This window comes from Perognathus longimembris, chromosome 9, assembly GCF_023159225.1.
Source record: "Perognathus longimembris pacificus isolate PPM17 chromosome 9, ASM2315922v1, whole genome shotgun sequence".
Taxonomy (NCBI): Eukaryota; Metazoa; Chordata; class Mammalia; order Rodentia; family Heteromyidae; genus Perognathus; species Perognathus longimembris.
In genome coordinates, this window is record NC_063169.1 from 42,454,470 (window position 1) to 42,476,970 (window position 22,501).

The window sequence follows — 22,501 nt, forward strand, 5'->3', positions numbered from 1 at the left end:
TTCTGGCCGTTTTCTGTATATGTGGTGCTGGGGAATCGAACCCAGGGCCTCATGTATATGAGGCAGGCACTCTTGCCACTAGGCCATATCCCCAGCCCTGTGCTAAATCATTTTTAAAAACTTTATATTTGAGGCATTTATTATAAAAAGTTGGTATTCAAAAATTAATATGAACTTAAATTTTATCATACATTTACTTCATTTTTTAGCTTGACTTTCTAGTAAATCTTTAGCTTCATTGATTTTTGGCTATGGAAGGAGATCCCCCTTTGCCTGGGTGGTTTAAGAGCATAATTCGTCGATGAACATCTCTTATCTTTCCTTTATTGGCAGTAGGGCTTACACCTGGTATTAATGCTGCTCCCTGTTTTGTCATTTTGGGTTCAAATCCACCTCTGTAATAAACACCGCAGAAGGCAGATTTTGGTAGACTTTGAAAAACTTGTTTTACTTGAGGCTCCACATGCTTCATGGCTTGTAAAACATAACGGCCTGCAAATCCTGCAGCAGCAATCGTCAGCCCAACTACTACCACTGTACTGGCCATAGCTTAGCACGGCTGTTCTGCCTCCACTGGGAGTGGGTCTCATGCCTGCCCCGAGGCCTCGGCCTTCACCTCAAGTGCAGCCCGGCAGCCCCAAGCCTGACCAATCTCTCTTGCAGACAAATTCAAGATAAATTCCTCTTTAAGTACATTTGTTCAGTGACATTCTTCTAAAAGTTATAACAGGAAAGAGAGTGACCTTTCAATGGAGAAACCTGACAAGCATGACCTAAACCCAATGATCAAGGTCAACATCAATAAGTCAGTCATATTTAGAGTGTGGTACCTTTGATATAATGTGAAGAAAATACCCCCTTCATCTCTATGATCTTTCTCCTAAAATTTACAGTGACAGTCTAATCATTAGGAAGATATCAAAAATATTATAATTGAAAGGCATTCTACAAAAATATCCATCTGGACTCTTAAAAATTGATATATGCCATCAAAAACTAACGTGAACAATTTGGAGTCAAGAGTAGGTAAAGGACTAGCTCTCTACTCTTTGAGGCACAACACCACTTCCAGTTTTCTGGTGATTATTCCTACCCTAGCTAGCTTTGAACTGAGATCCTCGGATCTCAGCCTCCTGAGTAGCTAGGGTTGCTGGTATGAGCCACTAGTGCCCAGCTGGATATTTATTCTTTTACTTCAAGTTTAAATGTATCTGTTTCTTTCATGAGGAGAATTCTGGTGAAGGAAGGGATGATTTCTGCATGCCTATTAGAAGGCCATGTTAGACTTGAGTGCCACCATAAAAGCTACTTAAGTCTTCCTTATGTCTCCTTACTTCCTGTGTTTCCACACTACTGCTTTTCTGTCTTTTGTCTCTGCCTCAAGACAGTCTCATCTCTGATTTTCGAGGTAATATAAATAAAGATGATTTATTTTATAAGCTAAAATTATTTCCCATAAGAGCAGCTTTACCTGCTATAAAGTATATTCTCTTTCAATAATTTCTAAATTCACAATTGGTAGTGATAATTTGAGTTCTTTTATTAAAAATCAAATATATTGGAGAATTTATTTGTGTGTGTCAGTACTGGAGTTTGAAATTAAGACCTGGGTGCTGTCTGTTAGCTTGTTTGCTGCAAGGTAGCACTCTACCACTTGAGCCATAGTTCCACTTCCAGCTTTTTCCTGGTTAATTGGACCTAAGAGTCTCACAACCTTTCCAACCTCAACTATCTTTGAGCTATGATTCTCAGATTTCAGCCTGCTAACTGGGTAGGATTACAGGCTTGAGTTACCAGCAACTGTCTTAGAGAATTTTTCTAATTTTTACCTTTTCATAGTTATTATAAAGTTGATGTTACAGAGGGGTTACAGTTCATATGTCAGGTAATAAGTACATTTCTTTTTTGTTTGTTTCTTTGACCTATTTTATTGTTATTACAAAGGTGATATATAGAGGGGTTACAGTTACATAAGTCAGGTAATGAGTACAATTCTTTTTGGACACTGTCATCCCTTCCCGCCCTCTCTCCCAGTTTTTCCCTCCAATCCCACCCAAAACTTGCATAGTTTACTTTCCACATGATGGCTAATGAGTACCATTACTCCATTTCAACATTCATTGTCCCTCATTTTTATGTCCCCCATTACCCACCCAAAGGCATATAATAAACAAACAAGACAAAAAGAAAAGAAAACCAATAACAAAGAAAAAAACTCTTGTTTCTATTTCCTGGAGTTCATTTTGATAAATATTATTTTTATATAATCAGAGGCACAAATGTTGTGTCTTTATATTCCCCCCAAGAGTACTGTCCTTTGGTCTCACTGTGTGAATGCCTAGCGTCCTATATAATTTATCATGTCCTAATGTATTTCAGATCTAGCTTCTGCATATGAGAGAAAACAGGTGCCATTTGGCTTTCTGACCTTGGCTTATCTCACTTCACATGATTTGTTCTAGGTCCATCCATTTCCTTGCAAATGGCATAATATTCTTTCTAATGACTGTATAAAATTCCATTGTGTATAGCTACCATATTTTTTGGATCCACTCCTGTATTACAGGGCATCTGAGCTGTTTCCATCACTTGGCTATTGTGAATAGTGCAGCAATGAACATGAATGTGCAGGTGTCTTTAACACATCCTGGTTTGTAATGTTTTGGATTCCCAGGTGTAGTATGTCTGGGTTGTAGGGAAGATCTTTGTTTTGTTTTTTGAGGAATCTACAGACTGCTGTCCAGAGTGATTGTACTAGTTCACATTCCCGCCAATAGTGCAATAGGGTGTGTTTCCACCCACATCCCTGCCCACATTTGTTGTTATTCAAATTTTTGATGCTGGCCAATCTAACTGGGGTGAGATCCAATCTCAGAGCTGTTTTGATTTGCATTTCCTTTATGTCCTGCGATGTTGAGAATTTTGTCTTGTAGAATTTTTTAAGATAGCTAAGATTTTGATTACTAGAAGTAGCAAAGGTAATCTACAAATATCTTTATTTTTAAAATATATTTTAATTTTTTCTTGAAGTATATAATCTAGGTAATTCTAATCAAAGATTAGAATATATAATTCCTACTACTCCTTTACATAAATGGTTTCTATTTAATTTTTATCTAGAATATTAAGTGTGTGTGTGTGTGTGTGTGTGTGTGTGTCTGTCTGTCTGTCTTTCTGCTGGCCCTGGGGCTTGAACTCAGGTCCTGATCACGGTCCCTGAGCTTTTTTGCTCAAACCTAGTGCTCTACCACTTTAGTCGCAGCTCCAATTCCTTTTTGGCGGTTAATAGGAGGTATGACTTGAACTGGCCTGGAACCATGATCTCAGATCTCACCCTCATGAGTAGCTAAGAATACAGGGATGATCCACTAAAACTTGGCTGTACAGTATTAAATTTAAAAGTTATTATGATTATTTCTGCTCTATCCATTCTAAGTAAAACCATCGAGCATATTTCATTCTTTACTCAGCATCCCATCCACCCACAACTTCATCTATGTCTACCATAACTTAAATTTACAGTGCTGCTATTGGAGTTCCCTTAAAATTTTAATTTTCTGTTTCTACTCTTTGTGTCATAATTCTATTACAAATTCCTTAAGATTTTCCTCTCTTGTATAAGATTCACTCTTATTGATCATTTACATCTGTCTTTTGATCGAAAGCCTGAATGTGCTGCAGTAATGCCTAGATTTATTTTTAGACAAGTATATCATTACTTTTCTTTCTGAATCTTTATGGATTCCACCAGTCCTTCATTTTGCTCCAGCTGTTAGATGGCTACATGAAGATCACTTGCTTAGTGCCACAAATTTCCCCTCAAATACTGGTAGCTTTGTTGTACTCACCTTATTTTTCCTGTCATGCATCTTCTGCTGGAAAGTAAACTCTACATGGATAGATTTTTCTATTTCCAACTATATCCCCTATCATCTAAGCCAGCTGCTTACAATAAACTAGTGGAATGAAGAAACAAATGAGATTCTCGCACAATTTGTTCCTTAGATGCAACTCCTTGACTTCGCCAGCTTGATGATCTATCTGTTTTATTATTTCAGAGGGTGATGAGTGAAAGAAAACCTAAGATACATGCTCAAGTCATTTTCTTTCTGAACACTTCCAATATGGGCCATATGAACATCTTTTAATTCCACCCACTTTTATTTACAAAGGAATAAAAAGGTTTGTGAAAACTCCTAGGCAAAGATAGCCTATTGAACACATGAATATCTGTCTGTTTACTCTGTAAAAGCTACACTCAAATAACTATTAATGATTTTAAGGACTTAAGCTAATAAAAAGAGTATAAAAGATGTGAAATAGCTATAAAGTTTTATAAGCTAGAAAGCAAATGGGTAGACATCAAATTACTCAGCAAATGTAGGAAGAATTAAATTCAAAGTAGCAGAGAGAAACGCCAAGCTCTAATCTGACTTAATTCACAATTGTCCAAATGTTCAGGGACTGGATATTCCAGACTCCTTCTTAGGACAATTCCAGCTACAAACTAAAGGAAAACAAAACAAATGGGGATATAGTCTCTGAAGTAACAAAGAGAGGATTCTAAACTAGGAAATAATTTTGAGGCAGGAAAAATATTTTCAAATCAAAAGTTTATATGAATATATGCACATTCTACACTAAGGCCACTTACCTTCTCCACTTAGGCACCAAATAGAGAAAGACAGATCCTCAGCTTCCATGAAAGAAATAAGTAGCCTTTTCTGGAAAAGAGAATTTCTCCACCAAGAAACAAAACAAAATGGCAATAGCAACAACAACTACAAAAACTCCCTTTATACTCTGCATATGAAATGATCTCCCCTGAACTCATACATTGTTGGATTGGCCCCCAATGCATGTTGAGAGATGGTACTTCTTGGATGTTATTGGATCATGAAGGCTCTGCAATAATCAATAGGTTAGTCCATTTGATAGATTTTTAAACTGTGTTATTGGGAGGCAGTAGTAACTAGGAGCTGGATCCCAGTTGGAGAAATAGATCTCTGGGAAGGAGTGCCCTGGAATGGTATGTCTTGGTTTTGGCTCTTTCTCTTTGCCTCTTTTTGCATCCTGAATGCTATGGGTTATATTTTTCAGGTAGGGTCTCACATTTTTGCCCCAAGACCTGGTCTCTGACTGAGAGCACCCTACCTACACCTACTGTGTAGCTGAGATCACAGATGTGAACTACAATGCCCAATTTACTTATTGAAATAATACTCTCACTAGTCTTCTGCCTGTTCTGACCTCAAACTATGATTCTCCTAATCCCTGCCTCCATGTAGGCATATGCCACCAGATCCAGCTCATAATCCTTCTCCCTCCTTTTGCCTTTTGTTCCATTTCTTGGTAGTTAGGGTTAAATTCAGAGCAACTAGGGAATTTCTATGCCACTTGAACCATTTCACTAGCACTTTCAAGCCCCCATTTCTTTATTTTACTCTGCAGACTTCTGAAGAAAGCCTCAGTCCAGACCCCAAAACAAACATAGCAAGTAGACAAGGTGAAAAAAATTCCCTTCCAAAATACTATCATAAATCTCCTCTTAGGAAAAGCAAAAATGAATATTGCAGAAACACAATAAAAATCTATTATAAACAAAATGAGACAATAAGAAGGGCTTTGGGGAACAAGAAATCTAATAGTAAAAATGAAAACCTCATCTGAAGAACTGCAATGAAATATTGAAGCACTCTCTGAAAAGTAGAACAAAAAACAAATACAAAAGAGATGAAGTAGAGAAAAGAAGTTTTAAAAAGACACTTCAGAGATCCTAAAACATATTTAAAATCAAATGGGTGTTCAAAAATAAAATAGAATAGGCCCTAAACTGAAAAATCTCTAAATTAGAAGGGTCCCTTAACTGCTCAACAAAATGGGTGAAAATAGATCCACTTAGGGGGATATCACTTGAAATTCCACAATACTGGAGAAAACAGGATTCTATACCTCTTGAAGAATACAAACTGAACCCAAACCAAAAGGTAAAGGCAAGAATGGATATTGATTTTTAAATTTCTCTCCCTCTTGTCCCTTCTCTTTCCTTCCTTCTTTCCTCCCTCCCTTCCTTCCTTCCTTCCTTCCTTCCTTCCTTCCTTCCTTCCTTCCTTCCTTCCTTCCTTCCTCCCTCCCTTCCTTCCTTCCTTCCTTTCCTTCCTTTCCTTCCTCCTTTCTTCTATGATGAAGGTGGAACCTGGGACCTTATGCTATTGAAGCAAAAACTTCACATTTTGAAAAAAACTCTTTCCTAATACAGACTTTTATTCTTCCTAAGAAAAGGAAGTTTTTTTCTAAGACTCAGAACCAAAACCAATTGCATTTTATTACTTCTGATTAACATGTTGAAAACAGTAACATTTTAGATCTACTTATACTGTAAAGTATAAGTTGAAATTAATTCAATGGACTGGAGACATAGCTTAAGTGGCAGAGTACCTGCTTAGCTAGCACAAGGCCCAAGTTCAAACCATCAAAAAAGTTTTCATTCAATTTCATAGATATTAACAAGTCTGAAATTACATATGTGGTTTGCATAGTATTTGGAAGACTTTTTTGTACTTGGTCAAGTAAGAATTGAACTCTCACTCACCCTTTCAGTGAGATGTTAAAGGAGATAGTCAACCTATGAAAGAAGTTAAACTAAGGAAAATGCGATGATAGGACACAAAGGAGAAAGAAAGAGTAATCAAGGGTGATGTTGAAGGGGGAATAAAAACTTTGAACCTACTGGATTCCTATTCTTTCTACCTGACATGAATTGATATCCTCTCTGTGGTGAACAGATATTACTTTTGGAAATAATGGGACCATTAATTTTGTTAGTAAGATCCACAATGCTAATGGTATATGTTAGAGAATGAATGATATGCCAATGAATGCATGCTGGTTCATATGTATAGTTACAGCAAACCCACTGTTTTTGTATAACCAGCATATTAACAAAAGACTTTTCTTTTAAAACAATTAATAGGATTCCCATTTCTTTGTAGGCCCTCAACAAAACTGTAGAGTCTTATTTTAATCCTAGGTAATGTATAACTATCCATAAGCTATAGTTTTTCCTGTCATTCTCTGAATACTTGGTGTGATAGATGATATAGAGGAGAAGAGGTGGTTCCGAGAATTAAAGTGATTTCTACAAGGTCACGTTACTGGAACATGAGGAGCTGGGATTCAAAATCTAGTTTTCAGACAACAAATCCTTTTCCACTTCGATTCTTTCTTGAATTTATCTGACTTGCAGTAGGGCAATGACTCTGTAACCTTAACTCTGCCCCAACAAATTACTCATACATTTTTCTTTATCATCCAAAAGTAGCTTGTCAAAAATCACTGTCAAAAATCCTTAATCTGGTGCACTGTATTGCCCTTCTAAATTTAACTCTATACCAAATTATGCAGGGAACATGATTCTGCAGCCTGAAGGTCTGGAATTCTAAAATTTTCTGTAGTGCCTGGTAGACCTTTTTGATCCATAACATTTAGTCATATCAATCAGAAAACTTCAAAGAATACATGAAGAAATACTGTAACCTGGCTGATGTGAGCAAAAGTGACACAGGACAATTAAGTTTCAGGTTAATACCTGGTGCGCTGTAAAGGTCAATAAGCAAGGACTCCACTGCTAACAATAGATACTAGATATTTTGAGTATAGCCTTTGTTTTCCCAAGTGGTACAAGAAGAAATATAATACATGTAAATAGCATAATGTGTTTTTATTCTTCCTGCATGGGCACAAAATTTTCTCCAGGGATCTGAAATCTAATATTTCCCATTGTATTGCAGAGCCAAGCCTACCCTAGCAATGCTAATCTGCAGGGGAAAAATAATGTGTTTTAGGAAATAAATTATTTATCGCTATTATATATACATATGAGAACATTTCAAAATTTTTCAATGTATTACTTTAAGAAAAATAAAGGATTTTAATAGATGTGAAATATAAATGACATTTTATTGGAAGTATTTTTTTTTTAATTTTTTTTTTTTTTTTTTTTTTTTTTTGGCCAGTCCTGGGCCTTGGACTCAGGGCCTGAGCACTGTCCCTGGCTTCTTCCCGCTCAAGGCTAGCACTCTGCCACTTGAGCCACAGCGCCGCTTCTGGCCGTTTTCTGCATATGTGGTGCTGGGGAATCGAACCTAGGGCCTCGTGTATCCGAGGCAGGCACTCTTGCCACTAGGCTATATCCCCAGCCCCTATTGGAAGTATTTTAAAACATTTAGATGATGAAATTTTAAAGACTTTTACACACAGTGTATATTGTTTCAAAACATTATCACTGTTCCTTTCAAGGTATTTTATGTTGTTGTTGAGTTTTACTTCGTAATATAAGTCTTTGTAAAACAAAGATTAAATGGAAAAGAGTTGGGAATGTGGCTTAGTGGTAGAGTGCTTGCCTAGCATGCATGAAGCGGTATTGTGGCTCAAGTGGTAGAGTGCTAGCCTTGAACAAAAGAAGCTCAGGCCCCTGAGTCTAAGCTCCAAGACTGGTTCCCTCTCTCTCTCTCTCTCTCTCTCTCTCTCTCTCTCTCTCTCTCTCTCTCTCTCTCTTAACACACACACACACACACACACACACACACACACACACACGAAAAGATAAACTAAAATATTGGGTGTTGAAATCACTATCTTCCCCTAATGCAAAACCTCATTACAGTGGTCTCCATCACATTGACTTACTAACATAATCCCCTCATTGTATTTAAAACAAAGTGTAAAATGAGGTGAGCTTCGTATGAAAGATCTGCAACATCAGCAATTAGAAGGCTGAGACAGGAGGATAAGTTTGAAGCTATCAAGGGCTATACAGTGAGACCCTGTCTTGAAATAAGCCATTAATTAATTTTTAAGTCTGTTTTATTTTTAAAATTCATGTACAATAAATAAATAAAATAAATGTGCAAAGTTGTGCTAACTTCAAGATAATTAAGGGAACATTGCTTGCAATGAAGATGTTTGGTCATCATCCTCTCCTCTTATCTTTTCAGAGAAGTTTGGAACAAACACTATTATTGAGATATGGTGGTGATTGGCACAAGGATACAGGTGATGATTGCCTCAGACAAAATTCTTTGGATGCACCGCCACAGGTGGGGATTCCTGTTCAAATTATTTATGGGGAGAGGTTCTTAAGAGAAGGAGCGTAATGGGAAAGATGTGAAGTGGGAGAAACTAAAGCTCAGGAAGGAGGTGGTCTTGAGGAACATATATGAATAAGTACTGGGAAGCTGAAACATATTTTGTCTAAGGGGGTGGAGCTTAAGAGCAGGCAAGTAAAGGGGATAGACAATGGGGAAAAAAAGTAGGTAAATACAGTGAGAAACCAGGCAGCTTGAGATGTGTGGGACTGGGATCAATGGGGATGATAGGGGCTCCAGGTGTTAATGAATCCATTGATCAAGACTCATTGTACTCATAAATGGACATGTTGAATTGAAATCCATTTGTAGGACTACTTAAAGGTAATTTTTGAAAATAGAATATTCAAATAAAATGAAAGAAAGGAGGCGAAGCATCAGAAGGTGGCAGCAACAAATTCTTAACACAATATTTTTTCATTTGTCAACAAAAATATTTTTTGTGAGTGCCAGTACTGGGGTTTGAACTCAGGTCTTTGGCTGTTCTTGAGCTGTGGTTCTCAAGGATAGTGCTGTACCATTTGAGCCACAGCCTTACTTCAGGATTTTTGATAGTTGAGGATAAGAGTCTTATGAACTTTCTTGCCTCCAGGGTTGGCTTCTGACAGCAATCCTCAGATCTCAACCTCCTAAGTATCTGGGATTACAAGCATGAGCCACTGGTGTCTGGCCCACCAAAATAGAGTTTTATAACCTTTTACTTCACCTGAGCAAACAGGGAGAATGAAAATCATTCATGAATTAATGGATGAAAAAATAAGTTAATTGTCTTTTTTTAACTACATAAATATTATATTTAAAACTAGTGATGTATATTCAAACATTGAAAAGATACAGCTTTTCAGGTAGACTATTTTCATAAATTATTTTTATTATTGCAGTTGAGTCTACTATTCATGAACCTAACCTCTTAAACATATAATGATTATGCCAGAATTGCTGACATTTATTTAGCTCTTCATTTACTTAAAGCAGAGAATAATTAACATATTTCAATCACTACTGAAACCTGTTTACTGACCCATCATGATTTACAAGCTTTCTTTCCTTCCTCTTTTAGGAAACTCCTCTAGGGGTTATTTTTTAATCCCTACAACACTTCAGAGGTGGTAGGATGAATGAGCAAATGAATCACTCTTGTCAATCAGATTGTATTTATGTCTCCTATGGAAAAATAAAACATTCACAGAACAAGTAGAACTGAAGATGTATTAAAGGAGACAGTGGGCCCCAATGGCACCTTAAAATGATGCTTAGAGTATGATAAGGATTTAAGTGAAGTTAGAATTTCAGCTTAAATTCAAGGTACCTCTCAGGTATTTATTGCAACATAGGTAAAAATAAGGAGTTACTATGAAAATAATATTAAGAGTAAAAATTCCTGCCATAAAATAATCACTCCCCCAAATACTCATTTTATGATGGGAAATTCCAGTCATTCTTAGATCAACCTATTATTTTAATAGATTTTGCATATTTGTTTTTCCTGCATATTTTACATACATATATAATATGTATTATTTTATTTTCTAACTTTATGGTTTTTATATTTTTAAATATGTTTCCTTATGAGGAGTAAAAATTTCTTGTAAACAGAATTTTAATAGCTCCTTCGAATGTTTTATATCCCTTAGTTTACAATTCCCTTGTTTTTGGGGAAAGAGAAGTATGCACATTTTTGTTTTGTTTTGTTTGAATAATTTTTAAGCACCACAGCTAAAGCAATTGGAAATAAATGTTTATATTTACTATTTCTTAACATTGATTTACAGGAGAGTTACTAAATGATGAAACTACTGAACAAGTTGACTTTTTCTGACTGGACTTCATTTTCCTTTCTTATGGTGATGGTACTTCATTTTAGAAACAGGGAGAGAGACAAGCTGTGAAATAAAGCAGATTCCTTGTAACATAATTTCAGTAACAGAGTCTATTCTGAAATTCGGGTACATAACACCCTTTTTGGCTTACAATGGAGATTTCTATCACTTGTAACCTTCAGAGAACAGATTGATTAAACATTTGTGTAAAGAAGTCAGGTACTGGTGGCTCATACCTGTAATCTTACCTAATCAGGAGGCTGAGATCTGAGGATCATAATTCTAAGTCAGCCAGAAGTAGACAAATTTGAGAAACTCTTAGCTCCAATCAACCAGCAAAAAATTAAAAAATAAAAATAAAAAATCTGGAAGCTGAGGTACGGCTCAAATGATGGAGTGCCATCCTTGAACAAAAAAGCTAAGCAAGAAAACAAGGCCCTTAGTTCAAGTCCTACTATCTGTGCGCATGTGTGCACATACACACACACACACATAAACATGTATGTATGTAGTACATAAACATGTACATGTATGTACATAAACATGTAGTGTGTATGTATGTATGTAGTATGTAATTACATACATGTAATTGACTTACAGACATTCCTGCATCTCCACAAAGACATCAGACTGATTGTTGCGGGGAAATGACATGGTAGGAGACATGAACCAGTGAGGGAAGGCAACAGAAGACAGCAAAAGGCAATGAAAAGCAGACAAAAGTGAACTTTAGATTCATAAAGCAATAACAGGACCTGCGGATAGTGATGAACAGCTATGATTGCAGCGCTTGGGAGAGTGAAGTAGGAGGATGATTGCAGTGATTGGGAGAGTGAAGTAGGAGGATAACAAGTTTGAAGCCAGTCTGGGCAACACAGAGATCTTGTCTCAAAAATAAACAAAAAGAAAAATAACAACAAAAAATTAACAATGAAAAGGCCCTAACATACAGCAAAGCAAAAGAAGGGGAGTACCCAACTTGCCAGTAAGGTGGTAATCAAAAGAGAAAAGAAAGGTCCAGAAAGCCCCTTGGGTGTGCGAGCTGACATATTACAAGACAAAGTTTTGGCTGAGATCTGTGTAGTAAGCACACCAAAGAAATGGCCGTGAACTTCCTAGCTGTCTAACTAGTGCTACAAAGGGAATCATTTTAGGAGACAGTTTACAGTCAAACTTTTCAACCAAGGAGAACAGGAGACTGCATTTTGTATCTTCCAACCCTAAAGGCCTACCCAGCTCCCACTGGGAGAATCAGTGTGGATCTGTGACTCTGGTTGCAACTTGGGCTTACTTTCACAGATACAATCTACTTGTGTGGTAAGTGCAGGCCATGCTGAAGAAGGAAGATGAGGGTAAACACATCTGGGAGCTCCAGCTGGAATTCTGGTAGGAAGAGAGAACAGCTATGTGCTAGGAAGTTCTAGAACAAATTGCACACAGAAGCAATTGGAGCCCTCCCTATCCCTTGACCACCCACCACTGATGGCTTTGTACACTCTCAGAGGATGGGAAAGAAAGGGGCAAAATAACAGCAGATGCTCAGGAATTTCTCATGCCAAACCCACAAATGCAAAACACCCTTGGGGTGGAGAGGCAACCAGGGACTTCTTGAGCACAGCTGGCAAGAGCAGGATGAGGCTCAGCCTGCAAATAGTCTTTCTGGTCTTAAGTTGTCTGTACTTCCAAGAGAAAAGCAGCTGTTTTCAAAAGCAAAAGGCCAACTGCTAGAAGGGAGCCATCCTCCTTTCCTCAATGAGGAGGACAATTTGACTGGGATTTTATTATAATTGTTGCTGTTGTTGCTTACTACCTCTATGCTTATTTCATTATGTTTGTGCCTTTGTTTCTATGCCTTCATCATTTCCTTGTAATCTTCCTTCCCTGCTCTTTTTCCTTTTACCCATACTCTGTCATTTATTACCTAATATTTAATACCTTTAGCTTTAGTGATTTTTAAATGCTTAGTTTATCTATAAGCATCCCACTTTCTTATTAGAGCATTGTTCATATTTCATATATATATACATATATATGGGATTTTTTTTTAGCTTTTTTGTTGTTACTGCTGTCTGCTTTCCTCTGAGTAGCAGTGGTAACTATTCTATGAAGAGAGGGAAGGCTATGGAGTTTAAAGAAATAAGAAATATGTCTTTGGAAGGGGGAGGGTTTCAGGAAAGAGAGTTCCCTGATAGAAGAGGAAATTCCAATTTTCCAATCCCTCAGTGAAAACTCAGGAATTTTGAGTTTTGACAAGTGTCAAAAAGATGAGAGATGATATCTCTTTGTTGCACTTTAGATAAAATGCCAATACAATGGACCTTGTTGTGAAAAGTTAAATGAATTATCAATAAATAACCAATACAATGAAATTCTGTATTATCCTGGTCAAAGGCATATTGAGTAAAATCAAGAAAACAATAAAAGCAAATGCTATCCTGGATGTGGAAAAAGAAAACTCCTTTGCTCTAGGAGTAGGAATGTAGACTATTCTAGCCACTATTGAAATCAGTCTGAAGATTTCTCAGAAAACCAAACCAGCACATGCTTTATCACTCCTGGGCATATTACCCAATAAATCAAAATCAGCACACAACAGAGAGACCTACACAACCATATTTATTACAATACTAATTACAATAGCTAAATTACAGAATTAGGCTTGGTATCAACTAACAAGTAAATGGATAAAAATGTGGTAAGGACAAAAGTTTAAATAATGGATGGAAATGGAGAGCATTATGTTAAGCAAGAGAAATGGTTCCTATATTCTGCCACATGTAGAGTCTGGATTAAAGAAATGAACATGCAAGTGTATGAAGTATGAATAGGGGGAAAGTGAGACCTGTGGAGAAAGTCAGAGGAACAAAATAAGGTGATGGGGTGAGGAGGGGGCAATACAATTGAAATACGTTGTGTACATATATAAAAATGTCAAGGTATAGCAATAAGAATGCAAAGTATATGTATGTTTATGTTAGAATGATGACATATTGCTAAATTACTTTCAAAAATACAATCTGTTACTAAACTAGAAAGACAGACAACAGACTGAGAGAAGAACTTTACCAACAATACATCCAACAAGGCCTAATATCCAAAATGTACAAGGAGCTCAAGAAAGTAACCTTCCCAAAGCTAATAAACCCATCACTAAAGGTCACAGGAGCTAAGTAAAGATTTCTCAAAAGAAGAGGTGCACACGGTCAGGAAACCAAAAAAAAAAAAAAGAAGTGAGAATGACAAAGAAACACAGGAGGAATTGCTCAACATTCCTGGCCATAAAGGAAATGGGAAGCAAAACAACTCTGAGATTCCATCTCACTCTAGCTAGATTGACCAACATTGTGAATTCAAATAACAAATGTGGGGGAAAAAAAGGAACCTTATTGCACTGTTGGTGGGAATGTAACTTAGTGTAGCCACTCTGGACAGCAGTCTGGAGGTTCCTTAAAAAATTAAGCATAACAGATTTTCCCTATGACCCAGTCATACCACTCCTATGCATTTACCCAGAACATCACAAGCCAGGATACCATAAAAAAGAAACTTGCACATCCATGCTGATTGCTGCACTATTCCCAATAGTCAAGCTATAGAAACAGCTCAGATGCCCTGCAATAGAGAAGTGGATCAAAAAAATTTGGTATCTATACACAATGGTATTTTACACAGCCATTAGACAGAATAATATTATGTCATTTGCAAGGAAATGGATAGACCTAGAACAAATCATGTGACGTGAGCTAAGCCAAGCTCAGAGAGACAAATGACACGTGCTTTCTCTCATATGTAGGAGCTAGATCTGAAATACTCAGGGACATGATAAATTATACAGTATTATTGGTATCCACACATGGTGAGACCAAAGGAGGATACTCTTAGGGGGAAATACAATGGTGCAATGCCCATGTGCCTCTAATCATATAAAATAATATTTATTGAAAGGAACTCCAGGAAATTGAAACAGGAAGATTTTATCTTTGTTGCTTTGTTTTTCTTTTCTTTTTGTCTTGTCTGGTCATTTTCTGTCCTTGTAAGTTGGGGGAAGCATAGAAATGGAAGGGGAGAGGGAGAACAGATGCAGCAGTGATTCTCACTAGACACTATGTTGAAAATGAATGATACAACTGGTGGGTATGGTGGGAGGGAAAACTGGGAGAGAGGGAGGGAAGGGGTGATATTGTTCAAAAAGAAATGTACTCATTATCTGACTTTTTAACTGTAACCTCTCTGCAAATCACCTTTAGAGATATATAGATATATAATTTGTATTCATTAACAATGAATATATAATCATGACACCAGTGATGATTATCAGTGTTATATATTGTTATTGGAAAACCTCCACTAATTTTAACAGAAAATTGTTATTTTCATGAAAATTTTGTGTGTGTGTGGAGATTGAACCCAAAGCCTCACAGATGATGGAAGGCAAAGGATTATATCACTAAACTACATGTCTGGCATTTAAACTTTATTAAAATACTCATGGTGAACAAGCAAAAACAGTTTTGCTTATTACATAGGTACTTTTGTAAACATTTTCAATTGTAATTTTTTTCTAAAGGTTTAGTGTCTAGATTCAATTTCATGTGTGTACTATATAACCTCTTGTTTACTCCAATGAGAAAAGTTCTAGAATTTAATATGTGTGGCAAAGGAAAGATGACTCATTCTTAGAAAAAATATATGAATTTCTTTTCCAATATTAAAATAAATTTAAAGTATATGTCAAAAAATCTATAGTAGTAATAATTTTTAAAGGTTGCCATATTGATTTTGTTATTCACATAGTTTGCCCACTTGTGTAGTATTCATATTCCTAGTGTTTTATATGATCTCAACTTTAGTTTTTGCTCAGATTTTCTTTTTAACTTTTATGTTCTTGTATGTATTATACAAGTTGTCGTAAGTTTTATGACAATACAATGTGACACTGAATTGTTGGGAAGAGCCTTTCTTTCCTTCATTCTTTGAGAGTGAGCAACACTTTGGGGCAGAGGAAAGAACAAGATCTCTGAAATACCTGTAGCACAGTCAGCTCTGTTCTCACCAGTGAGGCGACCAGACTTAAAGGAAAAGGTACAGGAACACTAATTTGAGTTGGGTTGTTTTCCACTAGGTCACAGGTGCCTTAAAGTTAGAGACTCCAGCCTTGCATTTCGGCACAGTGTAGTGTGGTGCTGTGGGAGGCAGCAGTGATTACTTATTTTAATGAATGGGTAAGCAATTTAGAAATTGAGTAAGACCATCTCTTGGTTTTGTAGAGGAAACTGTATGTCTATTACCCCAAAGTAGAGATCTATGTCATTTTGGCATTCATCCTAATACATAATGGTTGCTAATGATAGTAAAAATCTAATAGAATGGTTGTGATTGAGTTCTTCTTAAAACCTTTATCTACAATATGTCAATCCTTCTAATGAACCTGACCTGTATACTATACCTGCACTATTCTCACTCTTTCCTGACAAATGAGAAAATGAAATAAATGAACAGCTTTGAGAAAAGCATTGGCTTTGAACCAGTTTGGAGCTCTCAATTCTCTGTTGTTTTTGCTCTTCAAGTGCAAGTCTCTACTGCAGTTTAACAAAACATCCAAGATTAGACCAGTTTTCTAGACTGTTATGTCAAAATATCCTGCTCAGGGGCTGGGGATATGGCCTAGTGGCAAGAGTGCTTGCCTTGTATACATGAGGCCCTGGGTTCGATTCCCCAGCACCACATATACAGAAAACGGCCAGAAGTAGCGCTGTGGCTCAAGTGGCAGAGTGTTAGCCTTGAGCAAGAAGAAGCCAGGGACAGTGCTCAGGCCCTGAGTCCAAGGCCCAGGACTGGCCAAAATAAATAAATAAATAAATAATAATAATAATAATAATATCCTGCTCGATACCAGAAGAACTTTGACATGATTCAGATGTTTTTGTATATCTGTTAGAAATATATTTACCCCAAGATTCAGATTCAGTATAGTCAATTGCATTTAAAATAAGCATACCAATTATATAGCATAATCTGTAAACTTGACGTTACTATTTCAGGGCAGTTTGCCTATTAAGAGGTAAGACTCCAATGATGTAAGTAAAAGCCATTCGTAAATACTGTGCTAGCAAATAAGAAAACATTTTGGTAGAACTAGTGATGGAACTTGGGGCTGTGCTCATGCTCAAAAGTGCTCTAACAGAGACCTATGTCTCCAGACCTTCTTTATTTTATTTTGAAGCAGGGTCTCACTAAGGCCAATCTTCTAGACATAAGCTTCACATATATGATGTAACCCAGTCTGTCTTTGAACTTGCAATCCAACTACCTTAAACTTTAAAAACTTTCAAGGAACTGGGATTATAAGGGTTATATCCACAGGCCAAAATCTTAATGGCAGGTCTGGTGATCTGGCATAGTAGTATCATGCCAGCCCTAGCAAGTAGAAGGTCCGGAGCCCTGAGTTTATTATTTAAAAAAAAAAAATGGCTTGGGCATGCTGTGGCTCAAGCCTGTAATCTTAGCTATCTGGGAGGCCAAGAGTAGAGGGCTGTGGTTCCAAGGCATATGAAAGTTCATGGGAGCCCTCCATCTCTACCAGTGACTAAAAGCAGAGTGAATCCCTGTCATCTCCCATACACAAGGGTGCACATGTAAAAGGATCCAAGCTCAGGCTGACCTGGACAGAAAGCAAGACCCTGTTTTGAAAATAACAAATTCAATAAGGGACTGACACAGTGGCTCAGGTGGTAGAGTATCTGCCCTAGCCAACTGTAAGGCACCAAGTTCAATCCCGACTACTACCCACAAGATTTTAATACAAAAATCTTCTTCATTTCCCATCATCATGGTCAATGCCTATCCATGAACTATAAGCAAGTAAAACTGGGCTTGAATGTCTTCTGTGTTTATCCTGATTTGTTTTTGTGAGGGAATCAGTGTTAACGATAAGAACTCACAACCTGAATGTTAGGCACTGATGCCTCATGCCTATAATTCTAGCTACTCAGGAGATTGAGATCTGAGGATTGGAGTTTGAGTCCATTCCAGACAAGAAAGGCTCTGTTATGCTTATATTCAATTAACCACCTAAAAACTGGAAGTGGTACTGTAGCTCAAAGTGGTAGAGCGCTAGCCTTGAGCACAAAAGCTCAGGGACAGTGCCCAGGCCCTGAGTTCAAGCCTCATGACAAACAGCAATAACAAAAAAGGAACTTTGCACCCTGGAAACATAAAGAACAAATAAATGCATGTGATGTTGGGAGAGAAATCCTACCATGAAAGAATTTTTCTTTCAAAACAACATTAACCTTCTGAAACATGTTGCTACAAAATTGTAAAGCTTTAAAACTAACATGACAACTACAACCACCTGTAGGTCAAATTACACTTCTGAAATTTTCAGCAAATATGAAATTAGATGTATTGAGTAAAGCCAGTTAGAACAGATTCTTATTATCCAGTGACTGCAGTGTCCTAAATGATAGCTTGCTAATTCATGTATTATTTGGGGAAAAATGTAGGCTTTGGAAATTAGTTCTGTTAGTTCTGTTGTTTTCTGATTTTGTGTTTGCGAAGTTGAAGAAAATATTGTCCTAATTGATTAAGCTAATTTACCATGTAGGAGAATATTTAGTAATTGAAACAAAATCCAATCAGAGGCCCAATCCATTCTATAGAAGTGAGATGAAATAGGAGGAATGAGAAGAAGACTTAATGCAAAGTGCTAAGTATAGGGAAAAGACCTGGGTTTTAGTCCTGAATGTACAGTTCATGCAAATCCATGAGACTCTTATCTCCAACTTAACACCAAAAAGGCACAAGTAGAACTGTGGCTCTAGTACTAGAAGGCAGCCTTGAACAAAAAGCTCTAGAACAATGCCCAGGCCCCAAGTTTAAACCCGAGTACTGGCGCATGCACACACAAAAAAAATCAGTGAATGAATAAATAAATAGAGTAATAGAATGGATAGAGAAGAATTGAATGAATGGGGTAGAATAGAAGAGAAAATAGAAATAATAATAGAACTTGCAAGAATAAAATTTACAGTAGGAGTCAGATAGGATTTGGCTTGTGGATTATACTTGTCAAGTTTCGCTTTGCAGCTCTAATTTTATAGTACTAAGGACTGCTATTCTGGCTTATGGAGGTATTAACTGTAAAATGTAATGATTTTTAAATATACAAAAGAAAATTAACTAGTTGTAGTTTAAAATAAACTTCCTGATTAATAGAAGTACAGTTGAGAAACTTTTCTATAATTGACATTTACCCATCCATTTTTCAACAGTAATGATTTTTGTCTATAAGGGCTTTCCCCCATTGAAAACACACTAAAATATATTTATACAGCACAAACATGTCCACATATATTTTTATGGATGTCAACAGCTAACAATCAGGTAGTACATGGACATGTAATTAACAGCCATAGTTTAGAAATAAAATGGCCTAGGTTTTATCCTATAATTTTGTGACATAGTTACCCAAAACATGTTTCCCAATCAGTTATATAGAAACATAAACTGGGCATAATGGTGAATACCTGTATTCCCAGCATTGAGGAGGTTGAGACAAGAGGATCATGAATTCAAGGCTAGTTCAGGATATATACAGTGCCTCATGCCTAGCTACACAGGCACCCGAGATCTAGCTATGAGCAAAAATTCCAAGACAGAATGAAAGACTTTGAGGTCAAGCACCACTACCAACACCAATATGAATGTGTACATAAATAAGCATACATATATATTTAATAAGAATATATTCATAAGATTATTAAATTTATCTTTACATAAAATCACATATTTGCTTAGTAAAAGGAAGACACTATTAACTGTTCAGGTATTATATACAATGAGCTTTCTTTCTAGTTGTCATGGTCATCTACTTGTCAATATTCAATGATGCCAAAATTGTCCATCATTAGATCACTTAGGTACAATTTACAGACAACTGACCCCTTAGCCATATATGGTTATAGAAAGCATAAGAAAGGATCTGAAAGGAGGCCAAAGCTGTCTCCAAGAAACAGCTCACAATTAAATTTTTGCAAGGATTACAATATGCTTGTTATTAAAAGGAGTTCTAAAACTCACAAACACACCCACATAAAACTTTTATTAAAAGTAAACAACATGGTATGCAGGAGAAAAAGAGTATGGGTAAACATTGAAGTCTGCAAACCTTCAAGCACAGCTCCCCCACCTGTCATCTGCACAGAGAATATGGGTTTCAGCTCATGACAAAATGGCCAAGAATTTCTATGACAAATCTTGGCTGCTTGAGAGATACCCAAAAGTTTCTGGTAAGTTCTTTTATGTCCTGCTAGATATAAAAATCAAGCCAGAAAATTTAAGCTGGTCATGCCAGGTGTCATTTGTGAATATACAAACCAGCCTTGGGTGCTTTCCGGGCAGTCTTGAACTTAAAAAGGTCCATTACAAATCATCACTATGTTGTCCTTATCTTGGCCAAGACACATGCCAGGCTTCCAGATGTACCTGGAGGTAAACATAAAATTGTTCCAGCCAACTGCAAACTAATTCTATGGTGATCCAAGTTTGAGAGGGAAAATTTCTTGCTAAAACACCACATATTAGAGAAAAATAACAAAATCCACAATCTCAACAATTCCATATTTCTAGAACACAATTCAAACATTGGCTTGTCATGTGAAAAGATATGTGGATGGGACAAACTGTCAGCAGAAAAGAAATCTGCTCAGTGCAACCCTGAGAGGGGATGCAGTGGGAACTAAGAGTTTGGGCTTTCCAGTGGTTATTTTAATTCATATCAATACAGTAAAATTAAATATGTTCACATTTGCATAAGCTGATAGGGAATATCACTAGAGAAATAAAGTGGTCAAAGACAAATGGATAAATATTAAAAATATACGTATGACCAAGCAGGAAATCTGGAGCTAACAATAGAGAAGAATGGGTATAAGAGAATAACAAAGTAAACTAATTTAAAGATAGATTAAAAGAAATTTTCCAGGCAGGCTAGTGACATATGTCTGCAATCCCAACCTCCCAACTTGGGAGGTTGAGATAGAGGGATCTTGAGTTTGAAATTAGCCTGAACTATATAACAAGACACAGTCTCAAATAATCAAAAAGAGATAAAAGAAAACTGTCAACTAGTGAATCTGGTGAAAATATCCTGAAGGAATATAGGTAAAGCTGACAACCAGTGGTTCCCATTTATCATCCTGGCTACTCAAGAAGCTGAGGTCTGGACTGGGAATATGGCCTAGTGGCAAGAGTGCTTGCCCCCTGTACATGAAGCTCTGGGTTCAATTCCCCAGCACCACATATATAGAAAATGGCCAGAGGTGGCGCTGTGGCTCAAGTGGCAGAGTGCTAGCCTTGAGCAAAAAGAAGCCAGGGACAGTGCTCAGGCCCTGAGTCCAAGGCCCAGGACTGGAAAAAAAAAAAAAAAGAAGGTGAGATCTGAAGGTCAACAATTGCAACTAGCCAAGGCAAAAGAGTTCTTGAGACTCTCAAATCAATTACTGAAAAACAACCCAGAAGTAGAACTGTGGTTCCAATCACAAAGTGCCAGCTTTCATCAAAAAAGCTAAGGGACAAGGCGTAGGCCCTGAGTTCAAGCCTCAGAACCAGCGAGTGCACACACACACACACACACACACACACACACACACACACACACACACACACCTTACAATGACAGGATACATTTATGTATTTTTATAAATTATATAGCTTTATGAAAGGCTTTCTTGTTTTTGTTAGTTTGTTTTGTCAGTCGTGGGACTTGAACTTGGGACCTGGGCACTGTCTCTGAGCTTTTTCACTCAAGGTTAGTGCTCTACCATTTTGAGCAACAGTGCCACTTCTGGTTTCTTGCTGGTTAATTAGAGATGAGTCTCAAAGGCTATTCTTCAGTGATTGGCCTCAAACCACAACCCTCAGATCCCAGTCTCCTGAGTAACTAGGGGGTATGAGCCACTAGCACCCAGATTTTTATGGAGTTTTTTAAAAGTTAAAGTTTTTACCTACTTCATATAAATATTAAAGCAGACCAAGCATTTAATAATCTGACTTTAGCATTTCTGTCTTTAAATTTTCCATCTGATACCAGGTCTTGAACTCTCTATCTGATGCTTTATCATCATTAGCAGGTACCTAACCACGTGAGCCATGATTCCAATCCCACACTTGTTTATTCTTAAATTAGAAGTTATCCATCACTCAAAAACTGGTAAATTTAACCTATTTGAGTCCACTTTCATCAGGATTGTCTACAAACAAAGCCATAAAAATACTGAAAGAAATAATAAGCTTTCTATAACAGTTTCTTGAATTTAAATCCAAAATTGCATTTTCTATCTTCTAATTAAAGTCCAAAATGAAGATTGATTTTACGTCCTAACTAGTTTAGTGGTAAATTCATTAAAATGTCTGTTAAAGCTGGATACGTTTCAGAATATAGTTTGTACACATAATATGCTGACATTTTGTAGATAAGTATAATCAAGACATCTTATTTTCACTCTCCAAACTTTCCCCACAGTGTAAACTAGT

At 36.8% G+C, this 22,501-nt stretch overlaps 1 protein-coding gene across 2 annotated transcripts; it reads right to left on the reverse strand.

The window, feature by feature from the left end:
* Window positions 1-235: 235 nt before the first annotated feature.
* On the reverse strand, window positions 236-21,207 carry LOC125357702 (mitochondrial import inner membrane translocase subunit TIM14-like). 2 transcript variants are annotated; one of them, XM_048354641.1, is made up of 2 exons: window positions 21,195-21,207; window positions 236-501 (listed from the first exon to the last, which is right to left on the reverse strand). In XM_048354641.1, the coding sequence occupies exon 2, from the start codon at window positions 470-472 to the stop codon at window positions 236-238; it is 237 nt and encodes a 78-aa protein (XP_048210598.1). In that variant the 5' UTR covers window positions 473-501; window positions 21,195-21,207. The 2 variants fall into 2 exon arrangements, with proteins under 2 accessions (XP_048210598.1, XP_048210597.1); XM_048354640.1 differs by lacking the exon at window positions 21,195-21,207 and having other exon boundaries at window positions 236-547.
* Between the last annotated feature and the right edge of the window lie 1,294 nt (window positions 21,208-22,501).